At 26.7% G+C, this 21602-nt stretch overlaps 1 protein-coding gene across 2 annotated transcripts in view; it reads right to left on the reverse strand.

Moving 5' to 3' along the window:
• The window catches only part of LOC100205025 (fibroblast growth factor receptor 3), a 70050-nt gene that overhangs the window by 31633 nt on the left and 16815 nt on the right, over window positions 1-21602 (reverse strand). For both annotated transcript variants that reach the window (XM_065812837.1, XM_065812836.1), the window contains exons 4-7: window positions 20268-20603; window positions 14104-14388; window positions 9631-9815; window positions 35-164 (exon numbers count right to left, since the gene is read on the reverse strand). In XM_065812837.1, the coding sequence (XP_065668909.1) occupies window positions 35-164; window positions 9631-9815; window positions 14104-14388; window positions 20268-20603 (936 nt within the window). The remainder of the gene's footprint in view (window positions 1-34; window positions 165-9630; window positions 9816-14103; window positions 14389-20267; window positions 20604-21602) is intronic.

The following is a 21602-nucleotide window of genomic DNA, read 5'->3' on the forward strand; positions in this document are numbered from 1 at the left end:
TATATATTTTAAATTAAATCTAAAAAAAAATAACCTGTTCTCACAACTGATATTATACTTTCATCCTTGCTGAAATCATTTTGAGCCAAACACTTGTAAGATGCTTCTGATTCTTCACTGAAAATATAACTGAAGTTGGAGCGATCACTTTTTCCAGGGTATTGCTAAAAGCATTTAATAACAACATATACTTCTTTTAATCCTAGTTTAGCCCTAGATAACTGATGAAATAAAAAATTTTTTATTGGTTATGCAGTGATATCTGAGTTTGAGTTTGTGCATTTCAAAAACCAATATATAAGAAATATGTAAGAAACATCTAGCAAATTTAAAATAACTTTAATAACTATTTCATAATATGCAATAATAAAAAGGCAAAAGAATGTTTGTTTATTATTATGTTTTTGTGAGCGTTCTTACAAGATTACAAGGTAAATAAGTTCGTTATTGAAGATTTACTTAAATGTTTTGACATAATTATTTTTTAATTAAACATGAGAGAATGTAAAATATAACTTAATCAAAGCCAAAATATAAGATAGACGCATATTTAATAACTTAAATAAAATCTTTTTTTATAAACAGTTATAGTTAAAAAAATTTTCTTTAAATTTAAATTACATATAAAGTATTAAACTCATTCATTCAAGTTTTAATTACAAAAGGCTTATCTTATAATAACTTTTTTTCTAGTTTGGAGCTATTTCAGTGCGATTTTCACTATAAAAAAAATTTACAAAGAAGAGTAATGAATGAGCTTTTTATATATGAAAATAGAAAGTAACACGAAACAAAATAATATTTTAAAAATATTTAATTGTTTTAATAAAAAAGTGACCTAAATATATACTAAAATAGAGTTAAAAAAATTTGGTCAAATAGTAAGTTTTTTTAACAATTTTTCTAGAAAACGTTATGATGCTTGAATAATAAATATCAGTAAAAGAACTGATGCTGGCGATTGTTTTTCTGATGTATATATGATACAAAACCTTACAGTGTAATAACAGTGTAACAGAAAAGTGTAACAAAAAGTGTAACAAAACTAAAACATAATCAATTATCATAATCGTTTTATTTTTTTTGCAATCTTTTTTTTCCAAGTATTAAAAAAGCCCTGTTTTAGACTGGTAAAATACCAGTCTAAAACAAAAGTTTAGTAAAATTTTTGACAGTTTGAAGTGTTGGATCTAATTGCCTCGATATACTAAATTATACTAAAAGAAAAAGGAGTTCTTTCTTTGTATGGTAAATGCTTTATTTCTGTTATTGCTTCGGTGGCTTTATGTTGTCCATGCTCATGAACAGCCATGTCTAACTCTCTGTGTGGGGACCAAACTTGGATAACAAATTCCATATGGGTCTTAAGTAGGTTGAGTAGAGTACTTACTTCAATATTAGTCAGCATCTTCTGAAAATTTTCCTTAATCTACTTAGTTTACTCTTGCTACTGCTGATTTGACTTAATATCTTACTTTAAGATCTGATAGCACTCCCAGATTAAAATTGTATTTAATGACAACCAGTTAAATTTGATCTCTGCTTGAGTCAAGCACCAAATAGTTTAAGATAGACTTTGAGTTACCATACCACAGTGAATTGCTTTATATAAGCTTGGAAGACAAAAATATATTGTTCTGCAATTTGATTCCAAAGAATGTAATTATTAATAATATTTCGATTAGTTATGCATTTTTTAATTATTTCTAAGTTTTATATGTAAATATTTTTTACAGTTTTAAGAATTTTTAAATTTTAGTAATGAAAAAAGTTAATTAGGTAATAAAAATAAATACTTTATTTCAAGACATAAAATATGTTATAAAATTTTGGCAAAAATAAAAATAAAAAAATATACTATAATTAAGCTGATAACGTAAAATAAAATAAAATATTTTCTTAACAACTATCATCGAATGAATCATTGTTATTTTCACTATCCGAAGAATCGGACCCTAAATAATCTACATTGCCACACAGAATTGTATTTCCAACCAGCTGAGGTGGTATTACAGGTGGGACAATTAAATTCAAAACTTCTAACGGTAATTTACTTGTTTTCTTACTTGACAATTCTCTGCATGAGTTGATGACAGTATCTGATGTTACCAATCTGATGACCAGGGTTGATATTTGACCGGGTCGGGTTTGATAAAATTTAGTCGGGGCCAGGGCCAAGTTTGTGACCATAATCATCATTGCCATCATAATCATGATCTTCATCATGATCATTATCATCATCATCATTATCATCATCATCATCATCATCATCATCATCATCATCATCATCATCATCATCATCATCATCGTCATTATCATCAGGCTTAAGCTTTCCTCTATTATGCTGTTTCTCTACTATAAACAATCTAGAGCATTTTCTTTCTTTTACTAAACCTCATTCATACAATATGAGGCACTCTCTTCAAGTTTTCTTACTTCTACCACTACTTTTCTCCTGAAGCTTCTACCTCTCTACATGCTGATACCTAATTCACTTTAATCTTCTCTAACAAAGGTTGTCTAATAACCTTCTCTAAAAAAGGTTGTCCAATAATCTTCTCTAACAAAGGTTATCCAATAAGACGCTTTATCTCAGGTGTTAGGATCTAGAGATTTTTGGTAAGTCTTCAACAGTGTCATTAAGTAAAGTAAGTCTAACATTAAATTCTAATTCATGGGTCTGACTTTTTACTTCTACCCAGAATAATGCAGAGTTTTTTGCAAAAACATCTTACTCTAATTCAACTCTTGAATCTAATGGCCACACTCTACCTGGCAATTAAACAGATTAACCCATTGTTAAACATTAAAATCACTATGGCTTCTATTGCTAAAGTTAATTCTCAATTGAACACTTCTACAGTTTGTGCTCCAGACAAGATTTCCATCATAGTCTTAAAAAAGTGTTCTCCAGAATTCTCTTCAATTTTTGCTAAACTTTTAAAAAGTGCTAAATAAGTGGTTCCAATTTTTCAAAACTCTAGAAAACACTTTGTTCCTTCTAACTATCCTACGATTAGTCTTCACTCTGTTATTAGTTTCTTTATATAAAATTTTTGTGATTAATAAATTATTTCTTTCTAACTGCAGAATTAAAGTTATTCTTGAAGGCATTCACACTCCACTTTATTTCAAGTAACTTTAAGGGTACCACAAAGTTCTATCATTGCTCCTGTAATGTTTCTTATTTACAATAACAATCTTCGTGAAAATTTTACATCTAAAGTACCTCTATTAGCTAAGGACTCAACTTTATACTCTTGTCTTGACAAAAAATCGTCACTTTTTGATTGCTTAGAACAAGCAGCCAGTTTTTAATCTGATCTCTCTTCTGTAACAGCCTAAGACTTGCAGTGGTTTGTGGATTTAAATTCTGGACTTAAAATCCACAATTTTTTTTAGGCAACAAACTTATTTATTTACTGTAACAAAAATATTGCAATATTGTTGGCATTCCTATATTGATGAATAACAACCCTTTTACTCTCAGACAAAGTCTAAACGCACATTGTAAATGTAGTTAGACTTGCTTTATCTGCCAAGCTTGGACCACTCTTCCATTGTTGTAAAGTTGCATTTCTTTCTTTTTTCTACAAATACTATCATGATCAATGTTCAAACGAGCTATCATCACTATTAGGATAAACCAAAACTCATTCTTACTTGGCTTTGTATTCAACAAGTTGCATCCTTTTATTATCCCTTTATGCTAAAAAAACTTTTATTAATTCAGTTTTTTGTCCTTGCACATCAAAAAAGCTTTTTAACTCTTCCTCATCTTTATGCTTTCATTTTTAATACATCCTGAACCTTTTAAGTCTTCAGTTAACCATTTACTTTTTTAACTCATAACTTAATAGTGGTTGCTTGCAACCTTGTTGAAAGTAAATTAGAGTTAAAAAATATATAATTATATGAAAGTATGTAATAAATAATATAGTAAATGTAAATATAAAACTATAATCCAAAAAGTACTATAAATTTTTTTCTAGCCCTGGCTATCAACCCCTGCTAAATCTTATAACTTTGCTGGGGCCGGGTTTGCAAAAGTCTCATTTTTAGCCAGTGCCCCTGTTGCTTACTATTAGATTTATCTTCATCGCTTCTAGCTTGCCACTTTTTTATATCTAAATGATAGCTAATGTGTACCATACATTCAAAAAAGCGAATCCACGCATGCAAAGTAGACAGACCAAAATCATGTTCTCTTTTAATAACTAAGCCTTTTAGTTCACCGTTCATTATTAATGGAGTTGTACCAAATATATAACATTTTTGTTGGCAACTTATATTAGTCAAGGCATTGCAAACAGTTCCATCTATCATTGAGAGTACTAGGTCATGTTTAACAACAATTGATAACAATTGATAACATGTTTAACAACAATTGAAATATTGAGATTCACCGAATCTTATAGATATTGGAGACTTGGTTAGTTTCTGTTGTAGTAAATACATTTGTTTCTTTTAAAAAAATAAACTTAAAATGTTGTCAAAAAAGTGTGGATGAACGTCGCAGATTTTGCCAAATAATATTTAGGCTGTTGCTCAGTCTCAACGGAACAAATGAAAATACAAACAGAAACTCATCAGTAGCATCAGAGTTTGTAAATCTCTATTTATAAGTGCTGTGACCAGAGCTCCCATCACATCCCCTTTTGCTAATTAATGTAAATGTTGTAGTAAAAGTATAATTTTTAAGAACTTCACACTGGACTTTAATTAGGTGTTCAGTAGTTTTATCAAGTATGACTTGTAGGTTAGTTTAGGCACGTGTTTCTGTAATAGAAATATGTTCATCTAAGGGATAACATTAACTTTTTTGACTTACATAGATAACAGAAATACTATATGCCTTGGTGGAAATACTATATGCCTTGCCTTTAAAGACCACTTTCGCACCTGTTTATTAAAATAAGTTGTACATTTAAAGTCAATGTAATAAGCTAATGCCTCCTCATGATTCAACTGCCTGCCACCACAAATAAAGCCTTTTGATTTTATTTTTTCTGATGATTCTAAACTTTTTCTGATTAAAGTAGCTTGGTTTTTATTCTCCGACATACGACATGCTACTTCAGCAGCATGTCGTATGTCAATTTGTATTAGAATATGCAGTTTTTCAAACCATATTCTTATACAAATTGATTCTCTTTTGAATAAAATATTTAATGTAATTAAATAGTACTTACCCACTAAAGTAAAATACATTACTGCAATAAAATGGTTTCTTTCTTAAAATTTTGTTAAATGGTTTCACAAAACGCTGTAAATTTGTGACTAAATTTTTTTTAAAATGAAATTACATTTTAACGTCTTTTTAATTACTTATTACTAATTGCTCTGGAATGTTTTTATAATTAACACTGCAAATCATTACCAACACAGGACTGTAATTGCGAAAATATTAAAAATTAGTCGATTTCTTGAATTGACTTTTGTCCACCTAGCTTGTATAAAATGAAACACTGTGCATACTCATCATGCATAATTTTACACTTATTGAAGTTAAGAAGAATAATCTAATGCTGTTACCATTAAACTAAATTGTCAACGTTAACTTGAAGGGTACTTTTAACCTTTTCTGATTTAAACCACACCAATATTTTTTAATTGTATAGAACTTGATGCGATATGTAATTTAGTCTGGTAGACTATTTATAAATAAGAAAAAAGTGGAACAAATGCAGTACCTTGGAATACCTGTCTCAATGTATATTTTTATTTAGACTTATGCATGCCAATTACAACTTGTTGATATCAATTCATCAGCCAATTTGCTATCCAGTCTAAGATCAAGCTGTTTATACCATAGGTTTTAAGTTTATGTAGGAGTCTGATGTGTGGAACTTTATTAAAGGCTTTTGCAAAGTCAATGAAATTAAATCAGTGACATAGTCTTGATCCATTGCTTCTGTTAGTATATCTTGAGGTTTAAGTAGATTTGAAATGTATTGTTTAATATATTAAAATGTTTGACATAACTGCACAATCAGTTACAATGTTTTGCTTTTCATGTTCAAGAGCTCAAAGTAAATTGTTTCTTTTATTTGATGCAATCATAATGCATCATTTGAATCACAGACACTAGATAAATAATGTTAGATGTTTGAATAGCTTATCACCTTGGAAACATTTTTACAGCCTTCTTTATGCTTACTTCTGAGTGTTTCATGTGTTGTATTTCCAGCAACAACGTATTGCAAAAAAAAAAAAAATCCAGAAAAAATCTAGAATTTACTTCCTTTATATTTGTCTTAATTTAGCTTTAAGCTGATGACTTTCTTAACAATTTTTTGTAATTGTTTTTAATTGTTTAAAGAAATATCTGGAATTATGGATATATATGGAAAAAGATAACCCGTGCAAATAGAGCAGTTACTAAGATGTATTTGTGAACAGCTTCAATATAGTTACAGTTTTCTGAAAAATTAGCAAAGCTTTTGTCTCAATCATAATCCATGATATATTCTGATATTTCTTCATTGTTTGTTTTTTATCAAATATAACATGTTGATAGTACTTTAATATTTCTTGTTTTAAAATGATCAGTGATTAAAATTCAGGCTTTACCCTTTGGTTAAAACTTGGTGTCACTAGGTTATTTATTATTAATATGCACTGCTATAAGCATACCAAGGGTTGTTGGCCCAAAAGTAGATGCAGTTATATTTAGATGTAGTTACAGTAATGAGTAATGGTTTTTTGTGAATCTTGATGGGTTGGGCTTCTAGTTTGTTTATGAGGTCCATTAATACCTCCAAATCCTTTTTGATTTAAATTTTAAATACAGTGATTTTATAATACTGTGAGGGTGTGGATGATATATCCAAAGAGCTGGTGTGGTAGAAACTCTTCCAGTTTCTTGTTTTGGAATTTTTTTGTGTATTTAGCTTAATGATTGTTTTTAAGCTGTGTGGTCTTCTCTTACATAAACCCTCTTTGAAAGATTCCTTAATGTAAAGACTACTTGAATGACTTATTATTATAAGACTAAAAATGAGTTATTTTTGATTTGATTTCCACTGTATCAAGTTTTACTATTTCGAAGTCGAATATTTTTTTTAATCATTTTAATGAATTTTGTAATCATTCACATCTATAGCATTTAAGAGTTTTTTATAAGAATAAGGCTAATTGAAAGTTATTGAATTTTCTTAAAAATTTCAGGGATACCTTCAATTCATTTCATAAGAAAAATATGAAAATTTGAGACCATAATTCAAAGCGGTTAAATAGTTATTGCAGTTTTAAGTTTCATAAAATGTTGATCATTTTTCAAAGTTTTTTATGTTTGGATGTAGCACTTTATGCTGTTAAAAAGGTTTGTTTGAAATGAGAGAAAGTGCTGGATTTTTATGAATGAACTTAATATCACTTTTTACACATTGAATAAATTGAGCTTTTAAAATACCTGCAACGCATTTTTTCTTGTTACCCAAAACTACCTCGGGAGCATGCAATAATGAAAATCCTGTACTTTTGAGCACCAAGTCTCTGGTTAACCTAGGTTTATATTTGAATGTTATAAGATTTTAAGAAAGAGCATCTGCTTTTGTTCACTGTAAATACAGTTGAACTTATTCAAAACTCAATATTAGTCTAAAAATCATGTCTCAAAACCTAACCTGGTTTGAAAATGATAAAATTTATGTTAACATTGAGAAGCAGAAAATCAATGCGCCAACTAGCTATTGACAGAGTTTATTGAAAATGCTTGATACAACAATATACTTTTAATAAATTAAAAGATTTCAATGGATGGTATTATCTAAATAAAGAGTTTTTAAATTCAAAAAGGCTTTCAATAGAAAAAAAACTGCTTTTAAAATCATAGTCATTTAATAAATAAAATTCTTAAATCAATTTATGCGAGCCAAAAATCTGCAAAATTCTTAAACCAATGCGGCACTCTTTTTGATGTTATTTCTTATCAAGTTGACCAAACCTTTTCTCTTTATCCTTTAGCCAATATCGTTGTTGTTGGCAATTTTAATGCTCATCACACTGAATGACTTGGCTCTAGTGTCAGTGACTCTGCAGGCATTAAGATCCACACTTTTGTCTTTCTCAATCTCTAACACTAATAGTCAACTTTTCAACTCGCTTTTTTGACATTTCGAATCATTTATCTTTTCTACTCTTGTTTCTAATCCTATTCAGTGCTGGGACTCTTTCCATGATTTTCTTTGTGATGGCCATTGGGTAGATATCTTTCGTCTTCCTGCTGAAAAATGTACTTCTACAGGTCTAACACCCACAAGATATTAAACATTCCTGAGTAAGGACATATAGAGCATTTTGTTTTTAGCATAGACAACATGGAGGTGAAAAATAAATGCTGTAGAGAATGAACTAATATTTTTTATTATAGTTTCATTTATAAATTTCATAGTGTTTTTATTGTTGTTGTTTTTTCTGTCAAAAGTCTTTTTGAATTTAAAAAATCCTTATTAAGACAATTAGTAAATCCAAATCTAGGCAAACCACCCATTGAAATCTTTTAATTTATTAAAAGTATATGGGTGTATGAACCATTTTCAAAAAACTATATGTCAATAGCTAGTTGGCACATTGATTTTTTGCTTCTCAAAGTTAGCATAAATTTTATCGTTTTTAAAGCAGGTTAGGCTTTGAGACATGATTTTTAGACTAATATTGAGTTTTTAATAAGTGTAACTGTATTTACAGTGAACTAAATCAGATGTTCTTTCTTAAAAACTTATAACATTCAAATATAAACCTAGATTAATCAGAGACTTGGTGCTCAAAAGTACAGAACTCGCATTATTGAACGTTCCAGTGGTAGTTTTGGGTAACAAGAAAAAGTGCATTGCAGATATTTTAAAAGCTCAATTTTTTTCTTTAATGTATAAGACCTGATATTAAATTCGTTCATAAAAATTCAGCACTTCCTTTTATTTCAAACAACTTTTTTTAGCTGCATGAAATTGCCACATCCAAACATGAAAAACTTTAAAAAATGACAAAGTCAACATTTGATGAAACTTCAAACCGCAATAACTTTTGAACTGCTTTGAATTATGATCTCAAATTTTCAGGATTTTCTAATGAAATGATTTAAAGATTTAAAATTTTTAAGAAAATCCAACTTAACTATTTCAAGTTGCTGATTTTGCTTCATTCTTATAAAAAAATGACTCTTAAAAACTCTGTGACAAGTTTGGAGTCAGACTGTAATGTGGGTTTTTCAAGTCCAACAATGACTACATTTGTTTCTCACTGAGTTTGTTTTTAAATTTTTAAAGTTTAATGAATTCAAAACAATTTTATATAGGTTTATGAAGAAATTATAATTTGGTGGCACAGTTTAGACACAGTTGTCGCTGATTTTTTTAAATTTAATTTCGGTATTTGATTATTGCAGTTCTTCATATTTCAATAAATAGAGAACTTCTCAAATTGTTATGTCATTCAACTGCATGTAAACAAATTTACTCTTAACAAGACTACAAGCAACCACAAGTATATTTTGATTCAGTCTTATCACACTATATTAAATCAGCCACAGAACCACATATGCAAAATAATGTATAATGTTTTTTCGTTTTTTTGTTCATAATAAAAATTTTATGAACAATTTATTCTTCAAAATTTTGAAATTATTACCTCTAAAACGCTTGTCCATTCAGCAGCTATATCACACCTTGGGTTAGTAGTATCACATGATTTAGACTTTACTTCCCATGTAAAAACAGGAAGTGGATTTCCTTTTTGAACCTCACAATATATTGCTTTCAAATCATGGGTATTTGCAATAGCAGTTTGTTGTTGCTTCTTTAGCTTGATAGGAACTATAAAAACACTCAATATTTTAATGTTTTCATAACTTATAATTTATTATGTTTGTTTTATCTATACACAACATTCATTTGTTTGTTTTTAAAAAAAATATAAAATGTTAGTTTTTTTTAATTAAATAAACTAATTGAATAGATAAAATTTGAAAAGCAATTTTTATTATTTTACTAAATTTACATCATATTTTTTAAAATGATGTAAAACTATTTAGCCACAGTTAAACAAGTTAAGCATAGTTAAGCAAAGGTTTAAACTTTACAAAAACTTTAAATCAAATCACTAAGACTTGTATTTCAAATTGCATATAAATGCATAAAATAGAATAAAACTTTAAAAAAAATTCAAAAACTCTAATAAAAAAAATATAAAAAAATTTTAATGTTCAAAAATTAAATGTTATTGCATCAAATATAATTCATCAAGCTAAACAACTTTACAGACACTTTACTTCAATTAAATTCATTAAATGTCAAGCTAAAAGAAAGCTTAGAACAGACACTATAACTGATAAATCAAAAAAAGTTGATTAAGTTAAAATATCTGAATTTATATAAAACAAATATTCCGAAGAATTGTCTGTATGGGAAAAGAAAAACCAACAATCTATTCAAAATTTTAAAAAAAAAATTCTGCAAAAAGTTTCAGGATGCAAGTCTCCTTATATGTGAATTTGGACAAACCAGTTATATGCTATATATATATATATATATATATATATATATATATATATATATATATATATATATATATATATATATATATATATATATATATATATATATATATATGTATGTATATGTATATATATACATATACATATACATATATATATATATATATATAAATATATATATATATATATATATATATATATATATATATGTATACATATATATATATATATGTATACATATATATATATGTATACATATATATATATGTATACATATATATATATATATGTATACATATATCTTATATATATATATATATATATATATATATATATATATATATATATATATATATATGAATACATATGTATATTTGTACACATATATATATATATATATATATATATATATATATATATATATATATATATATATATATATATATATATATATATATATATATATATATATATATATATATATATATATATATATATATATATATATATATATATATATATATATGAATACATATATATATTTGTACACATATATATATATATATATATATATATATATATATATATATATATATATATATATATACAGGCTTCAGCTGGAATGGCGGGCAAAAGTTCACGCCCGCCTCCACACCCATGCAAATCAGTTTACAAGGGCAAAATAAAGCTCGTGCAAAATATAAATTTTTGGTAAAAATAAAGTTAAATATTTTTATGTTTTTATCTAGTTATTCTTTTAAAAACATCTCAAATAATGTAATTTTGTAAAACTGTTTGTTTTACTAGTTAATAAACGAAACTATTTCATTCAGGATATGCAAAAAAAAATATGAAAAAAATAATTTTTGAAGACTCTGATGTAAAAATAAAAAATAAAAATCGAACAAGTTATTTCAAACAGTTGTTTCAAACTGTTCCATTACATTCTGTATTATTTTAAAAGATAAATAATTAGTATGTTAAAAAGCAGGCAAAATATACATGTGATGCAAAAGAATTTAACATAGTAGTCCCGGTTTTCAGTATTCTTTGGAAATTTGTAAACTTATACAATAAGAACTGTTAGATAATAAAGAAAATTTCTTTTTTGTATAATCACACATTTTGCTTAATTAATTGATAAACTAGTTTGTCATACTTTGAAGTTGTTTAAAGTAGTGCATATTTCGCATAGTATAAATTGAGTGTTTGATATAAAGTTATCAAGTTATTCAGGTTATCAAGTTTTCAAGTTATTCAAATTTTCAAGTTAAAAAGTAAAGTTTCAGTATAGAAAATGGCATGTTCTGATTACAGAGTTACTCTAGCAACATATCTGAGTTAGGGTAAAGACGAAGTTTGTGGAAGGGAAACAATCGTGGAAAATGGGACAATATTTGTTGTAAAGCTATGGTGTAAGGTCTATGGTGTAAGGTCTGTATAAAAAAGAATTGCTTCACAAGCTAAAAAGTCAAGCAAAGACTTCAGCATTGGCATTTATAGACGGCACTACAAACGTAAAACGTTGGTTTTGGTTGGTATGGTGGTTTGATCCAAACCAATGGGGATTAGAGAATGAATCAAAACAAATTGAAGAACTTTATGCCCATTTATGGACATTTTGGATAAAGCAGGATTTTTAATTACAAATTGTTTAAAAGAACTCACAAAATTCAAAAATTTTGTAAAGGTAAATTACCTTGGTAAACCAGCCTGCAATATATGGAGCTATACTTTAAAAAGTCAACGGACCGAGTACCCAAATTTATGCAAAATAACAAGTTTAATTATATGCCTATCCGGGTCTCACTCATCAGTGGAACGAACCTTTAATCTTCTGACGATGCTTATGGCAGACCAAAGACTCAGAATCAAACACAAAGCACTTAACGCTATCATGGCCATTAAAATCAGTGATCCAAATTTTAGTGATAAAGATATGCATAAACATATGCATAATATGTATATGCATATCTTTATCACTAAAATGGCATCGAACAGGTTACTAATGTATTTTTACAAAAATGGCAAACAGCTATTTTTGATCCAATAATTCAACCTGATGCAATAGCAATTGATGAAAAAAACGACATTGACTACGATAGTTTAAGCAGTGAAAGTGAATGGGAAACACCATAATTGATTAAAAGTGAAGAAACTGCGTTCGATTTTGAAAATGAAGATATTTTGGGCTAATTTATTTAAAATGAATATTCATAAATAATTTATAACTATATATATCCTTTTTGTATGATAATACAATACAATTTCTTCATATTTTATTTTCATTTTTATACTTGCGCTATATTTAATACAATTATTTTACAGCAATAAACCTGATATATAAAATAATACTACATTTAATGCCCTTCTATTGGTTCTATTCATAAAAAAAGGTAAAAAAGATTTATTTTATTTAAATTCGTAGGGCTTTTTTTTATACACGCCTATATTATATAAAAAGAATATATTTAAAAAGTATATATATCAGAATCTTAAAAAATCTATTTGTACTAAGCCTCTTAGAAATTAAAAATTAGATTCCTATAAATTTTAACCTACATTTCACATCAACATAACATATATTTTCTCCTAATTTCCGAAAAGAATATAAAATCAATTACAAGTTCACAAAAGAGTATGAATGGAAACAATAATAATAATTAAAATTTTAGTCTAAACAGTTGAAAAACAATTGTAAAAGGATAGAACTCTTTGGTTCAAGGTTTATTTAAAAAAAAATTTCAATAAAATTGTCACTATATCTTTATAAATTAGAGACATCACAGTTAAATTTTTATAATATAGTTTAATTTACAAAGCACAAGAAAAATGAATCAACTAAAGAAGCGCAATTAAAAATGTTATATTTTATTCCATTATTTTAATAAGACAATATATTATTACTCAAATAGATCTTGCAAAATAGTTACGTTTATTGCAAAAATTTTTAAGTAAAAATCAAGTTGCTTAAATAAAGAAACGTGATAGTTGCGAAGGTTGTTTTTCTGCCATTTTTTGTGTTGCTCGCAATTTATTGGCTTGACTATATCTGGAATAAACTCAACAATCACTGATAAAACAGGAGAATAAAAGAATAAAGTCTGAATAAAAATCGAGAAACAAAACTAAAACAAAAACATAATAACAAAAACTCACTGCGTAGAGTGCACACTAATAACTCTAAGCAAAAGATAAAAACTGCAGTGTAACTTCGAAAAACTATCATCTCAACTTTACGAGTATCCAACCAACAAATTACCAAAGTCTTTTTAAATGATTTGTCATTTATTATTACAATTAAAATTTTTACTATACCTGGCATGAAGAATCAACAAAATAAAATTTCAGAACAAAATTTTTTTTTATCAAAACATAATTTTAATTTTTCGAAAAAACCTGTGCAAGACTATCTAGGCGGGCGGCCAGCATAGTCTGCAAAGACAGGTTTAAACAGGCTATTTATAGCTCATGCACTCATTGACTCCTGCCAAAGCCTATATATATATATATATATATATATATATATATATATATATATATATATATATATATATATATATATATATATATATAAAACTTTAAATTAAAAAAAAAAAATTATTTACCATTAACCTGTATAAATACAGATTTGCTTCCTTTCCCAACTGTATTTTCTCCAACACATATGAACAACCCATTATCTTTCGGGTATGAAACACCATTGATATATAAATGACAAAATTCACTATCATCAACACAGTTTTGGACAACTTTATCATCTTTTAGCCACTGCCTCCTGGGTTTTGGTGAACCCGAAACCAAACAAGATATTTGGAAACTTTTATCATCAACATTTAATACTATTAAACTTGAATTTTGAAATGGAAACTGAACAACAGGTGCTCTGTCAGCTAACAAACAACAGTTCACATAAGTATATATACATGTGTGTATGTATAAAATGTATATATATATATCAGTCTTCTCTATTTAGCCAGCGCTTTCGCGCTCAGGCCTTTTTGCACTGGCCCACATGCCCACAAAAACTTTGGTAACAACATAAAAAAGCATTTGTCAAAAAAATAAAAGCATTTTGTTTTAAATTGCAACTAATCTTTTTTGTTCATTTCTTCAACTTTTGTAAAAAATGGCCTTTTTTACCAGTTTTTTTTTAAATAATTTATATAGTATTTACTCAAAGCATTCTTTTCGATGTTTTTATTTTAATTTAAATAGCAGGAAAAATTTTCATTAAATCGCGCAGGCTAACTTAAAAATGACCATCCTACCAGCGCTTTTTTGTACGCTGGCATTAAATTTCAAACAGAGAAGACTGATTTATATATATACATATACATACATATATATATATATATATATATATATATATATATATATATATATATATATATATATATATATATATATATATATATATATATATATATATATATATATATATATATATATATATATATATATATATATATATATATATATATATATATATATATATATATATATATACAGTGGTGGCCAAAAGTATGGAAACTTTTCAAAAATGCTTTTTATTTATTTATAAAAAATGCAACACTTACTCCATATTATGCATATGTTTATTGAAGTCGTAATACAACTTTTTAATAAAATAAAACATTTTTTTTTTATTTACATATACAAAAAAAAAATTGAATTTTTAAATTAGGCCTGGTCATAAGTATGGAAACTTATGACCATTTTAAATGTTCCCTTGCAAACAATAATCTACCCATCTTATTTTTCTTAGAAATTAACGGTTTTTTGACAGCCACTCTTCCAAATAAGCCCGCATCATTTAACTTTCTACGAACTGTCCTGTCAGATAATAAAACTCCATGCTGTTCCAAGATTTCTTCTTTTATATCCTTTGATGACTTTCTAGGATCTTTTGTAGAAGTATTTTTTATAACTTTATCCAATCTTTTTGTTGTTTTTCTTGGTCTTTCAGGTTTTATTTTCACTTCCACAGTTCCCCTTTCTTTGAATTTTTTAATAATTTTTGAAACTGTACCTTTTGGAACTTGAAAATTTCGAGAAATATCAATTGGTTTATTACCGTTTTTAAAACACTCAACTATTTTATTTTTAATATCACTAGAATAATATTTTCGCTGTGCCATACTGATTAATATAAAAGTAAACTATGATGAACTAACAAAGATGTCAATTCTAACACGTTTTAATTCTAAATGATAAGATTTGTTTATGTTTAGTGACAAGTTTGAACAAGTTTCCATACTTTTGTCCAATCGAAATTAAGAAATATTAGTATGTAATAAAATGTCTTAGAAAAGACAAGTTCAAACTTGTAGTATATATAAAGTAGACTATTGCAAGTACACTCGGGTTAAATAATTTTGGTTTTATTTAATACAAATAAAAAAAAATGTAATTTTTAAAAAGTTTTCATACTTTTGGCCACCACTGTATATATATATATATATATATATATATATATATATATATATATATATATATATATATATATATATATATATATACATATATATATATATATATATATATATATATATACATATACATATACATATACATATATATATATATATATATATATATATATATATATATATATATATATAAATATATATATATATATAAATATATATATATATATATATATATACACAATATATATATGGGCAATTCCATTTTTAACTTACGTTACACGCGCAACTTTATCAAATATTTGCATATTTAAATTGCAATTTAAACTTTTAGCTGATTTTTATGAAAGCTGTCAGTCTAATGAATAAAACAAGCTAAAAAGTTTTGAGTCTAGCCAAAAGAGGGCGAATTTATTACCGAAAATGCCACTTAACTTACGTTACGCAGAAAACAAGGTAAAAAAAGTGTTGAGAATTCAATACTAATTACAATAATAAAAAAAAAAAATTATCAGAGGTGACCGGCTAAGAAAGATATACTTGTTTTCTTGATACTAGGTTTTTAACTTATGTTACATCACTTACGTTACCTTGCGATTATTTTCGTGGAATTTTTATATCTATTATTTCGTGATAGATTTTTTAGAGTTATGTAACAAAAGAATGGCAGTTGTATTAAAACTCATTCATTCAAAGTAATTAACAAAAGTAATTTTCAATAACTGTTGACTCTCTACTGACAGATTTTTCGAAGCGCAAGAGCAACTTAAAAAATTACATTTGGTATGACAACTTTATTAATTTTTATTGAGTTATTCAAATAAGAAAATGTTACAGTTATTCGAAAATTTTACTTATGCTTATAATTTTTATGTGCCGGCTTAATTTTTTAAAATGCTGCTACTATTTACTCTCCCCTGCTGAATAAACGGGAGGGGGTGGGGGTCTTAATAAACAGGAGGGTCGGAAATTTTTCTAAAATCTAATAAACTTTAATAATAATGTTTAATAAAACGGGAGGGTCAAAGTTTTAAAAAGCCTAAAATATTTTTATTGGTTGGTTGTTCATATTTTCATCTAATATTGAGAGAATTTTTTTCTCAAAGTAAAAAAATATGAAAATATTTTATATTGCTTCAAAATTATTAAACGGCGGGGAGGGGGGGGGGGAATTAAAATATTAATAAATGTCCCCTCTTGTTTATTCGGCTGGCGAGAGTACATTCAAATCTCTTAAAAAGATTTGACGCTAAAACTGCTTGAACAATTTTGAAAACACCAAAGTGGATAGAATCAAAATATTTAATTTCATTTAGTTCAAAAACGTGAAAAAAGTTTTGTTTGCTGTTGGTTGTTTTGTGTTATTTTTTTAGGGGGGTGCTGAAATATGCGACATACTTTTAATGAGAGAATTTTATTTTAGAACTAAAGGTATATTTCAAATAAACTTTCATGTGTCTACATCAATATTCATTTGTTAAAAACTGACAAAAAAGAGTTTAAAATTTGACTACTTTTTCAGTTTCCGCCGTGGAATTGCCCATATATATATATATATATATATATATATATATATATATATATATATATATATATATATATATATATATATATATATATATATATATATATATATATATATATATATGTATGTATACATATATATATATATGTATACATATATATATATATATATATATATATATATGTATGTATACATATATATATATGTATACATATATATACATACATATATATATATATGTATGTATACATATATATATATATATATATATATATATATATATATATATATATATATATATATATACAGTGCTTCCAAAAAGTATTAGCGCACTCGTAATTTTTTTATTACAGACAACTTCAAATCAGTATAAATTGCAAAGTAATTTTAATTTTGAACTAGTTTTTTTTTTAAATGAAAGGTAAAACCAATTAAATTTAATTATAATGTCAAATATTGTCAACCTGCTTGTTTTTTTTATGAGTTAATTAGAAGTTTAATGATTACTCGGAAAAATGTCTGAAATTAAGCGTGCAAAAGTATTAACGCACTCATTTAAAATATATTAGCACACTCGTTTAATTCCTTTGAGAAAAATTTTCTTGGTTAATTTTTGTTAAAAACTCTCTGCTGATTAATAATAGTCAATAAAAAATGTAAGAATAATAAATTGAAGTGGTGGAAATACCATTTGAAATACAGTTAGTTAATACTTTAAAATTGCAACAACAAAAATATGGTTTTAAGGAGCATAACAATTGAAACAAAGTAGCAAGTTGTTGGCCTGAACAAAAGTGGTCTTAGCAATCAAGAAATCGGACGTCAACTTAAAATCAGTGAATGCAGCGTTAGAACAACGCTCAAAAACTATAATGAGTTTGGAACAGTCAAAGACAAAAGTCGCTCTGGTCGTCCCAAAAAAATGATAGAAAGGGACGAAAATAAAGCAATTATGCTCGCTAGATGCAACTCAAACATAAGCATAGCCGAAATTGCCTCAGACCTGAATACAGCGTTGAGTGCACATCAAGTAAGCCGATCAACAATTAGCAAGCTTATGAAGAAAAAACATCTCAATTCATACCTTGCAACAAAGAAGCCACTATTAAGTATCAAAGACCGTCTCAAGCGAAGAAAATAGTGCAAAAAGAGAGCTGCATGGACTGTAGAGCAATGGAGAAAGGTTATTTTCTCGGACAAGTCAAATTTTGAACTTATTAGTTGCAAGAAAAGGGTTGTTGTGAGGAGATACAAAAACGAAATATAATCCTCGTTTTATCATGTCAAGAGTTCAAAGAGGAGGAGTTTCAATTAGCATTTGGGGCTGTATTGCTGGATCTAGCAATGGACTGGCGCATCTTTACACTGATCGCCTTAATCAACATCGATATAGAGAGATATTAGAAGGGTATTTAAAGCCATCAATTGACGTTTTCAAGGCAAACTCCACCTGGCAATTTCAACAAGATAACGCTCCTTGCCACACAGCACACTCAATAAAGCAATAAATGGAAAAAAAATGGTTTAATCTAATGCCTTGGCCCGCTCGCTCACCTGATTTAAATCCTATTGAGAATCTTTGGAGTTGGATGGACTGCAAATTACAAAAAAGCAAGCCCACTTGGTGCAGCTCAAAAAAGCAAGCCAACTTGGTGCAGCTCAAAACGCAGATGCAAGAGTTGTGGAATACCGTGCCACAAGAATTAATCAGAAAACTTATAGATTCTATGCCGCGCAGAGTCTTAGCATGCCTTAAAAACAAAGGTGGTCACATAAAATATTAAACTTTCTTACCATCTTTGAAAAACTGTATGTGCGCTAATACTTTTGCACACTTTTTAATATTGTTTTTATCACTCTTGTTGTATTCTAATTAAGTTCAAGATAATAATAAAGAAATATCCTTTATATATTTGACAATTAGTATTTCTGCTTTATTTTATGAATAAGTTAAAAAAAAAATTATCACTCAGCCTTTTATTGTTTTCAAATTACACTCATTTGAAGTTCCCTTAGGTAAAAAAAATATGAGTGCACTAATACTTTCTGGAAGCACTGTACATATATATATATATATATATATATATATATATATATATATATATATATATATATATATATATATATATATATATATATATATATATATATATATATTATACATATATATATATATGTATATATATATATATATATATATATATATATATATATATATATATATATATATATATATATATATATATATATATATATATATATATATATATATATACAACCCTCGGAATTAGGAAAATTGAGGTTGGCAATAACTTGCCGACCTTAATCTTTTAGAGGTCGGCAAAAAAATTTGATACAAAGGTCTTACCATAAAACATCGAAACAAGATTGGCAATTTTTTGCTGACCTCAAGCACTTTTAGGTCAACTGTTAGGTCAACATTGCCAAATGCTGACTCTAATTCCGAGGGTTGTATATATATGTATATATATCTATACAATTCTAAAACAATTTTATTGAATAATATAGATATTATTCAATAAAATTTCAATAAATTAATATACTTGTATAAATATTACCACTTTTATATTAAAAAAAAAAGCATAAAAAAAATAATTTTAATAAAGACGATTAACATAAGTAAGCATCATCTCTAATAATGATGGACGCCATAATACTTTCACTTATTTTCTTCTCATTTTTAATAGGTTTTGTGAAAATCTATATAATCCATAATATGAAATTCTAATTAAAAACAGTACTATGAATCAATCAGTGCATATTAAAAAAAAAAGAAAAATTATTAAAAGCAACTTACGTTCCAGAACAATGTTAATAAAAGTTGACGTAGCTTTTTTGTCACGGACTTTTCTCTCACAGACAAATTTTCCTCCATCAGAGACTTGAAAATTTTTAAACATCAAAATCTCAATATCAATAATTTGAGATTGAATAGAATCTTCCTGACGAACAACTTGAGATTTGTCAACAGGAACAGGAACATTACCAACTATTTTATACCATGTTAAATATGATGCGTCTAATCCAGCAGCACCAATTGTTTTGCATGTTATATTTTTATTGCCATTGGATTCTATAGACAATGTATTGTTTTCAGGTTGCGGAAAAATTTCTGGAATGCGGTCAGAATATGCTACCAAAAATATTTAATAAATTTTCATTTGACTAAAGTTTAAAATGATATATATTAAAAGAATTATATACTCTTTATTTTTATTTCTTTTACCTTTACTAATTTCTGAAAAACATCTATGCGCAGATGCATATATATTTTAAACTAAAATTATTATTTTGTTTGGTTCTTACTGTTACTGTTTATTTTCATAAACAAAACGCTAACAGAAACGCATTTTTTTTCATTTGATTTGTATTATGATTTTTCTCTGTTACCATTGAGGCAATCAATTAAAAAAAAAGAGTATTATTTGTGTGCATACTAGCGATTAAGATTTTTCTTTTTTTTTTGCTAATAAGCATTTTTTATGCAGGATGTGGTGGTGATCAAACTCAAAACTTCTTGCTTATGAAGTAAGCGCTTAACCACTCCATCACTACCGTATAAAATTGTAACCTTAATCAAAACTTGTTGTAAACTAACACCCATCCCTATTTTCAGTAGATGCAAGTACATTTATTTAAGCATACTTATGTCAGCCAATGTCGATGTTTTTTTTATTTGACTCTGATCTTTATTTAGCAGTTAACAAAATAGGGGAGAGTGGGGCACCATGTTACACTTTTTTCTTTTGCTTCGTTGATTTTTTTTTATTTTCCTTTTTTTTTAGGCAATTGGTTTAATTTGAAGAATAAGTTTATACCTACAAAATTAAATTCATTAACTTCCAAAATATAACAGGTTAAACTTTGGAGACTATTTAAAGTAAAATTAAAAATTTGTATCAAGGTACCACAAAACTATGACCATCATTAAAAAAGTATAAAACCTAGAGAAAAGGCAGATTTTTAATTGAAAGACAAACAAGTTAATAATTATAACCTAAATAATGCATCCAATGGTTCTAATTTTATTGCATCAAATGGTTCACATTTCAGAAATCCAGATAATATATAATTTTAAATATCATTCTTAAGCATCAATAAATAATGGTTTGTATCATAATTGGATCTCCTA

Source organism: Hydra vulgaris, chromosome 12 (genome assembly GCF_038396675.1).
Source record: "Hydra vulgaris chromosome 12, alternate assembly HydraT2T_AEP".
Lineage (NCBI taxonomy): Eukaryota > Metazoa > Cnidaria > Hydrozoa > Anthoathecata > Hydridae > Hydra > Hydra vulgaris.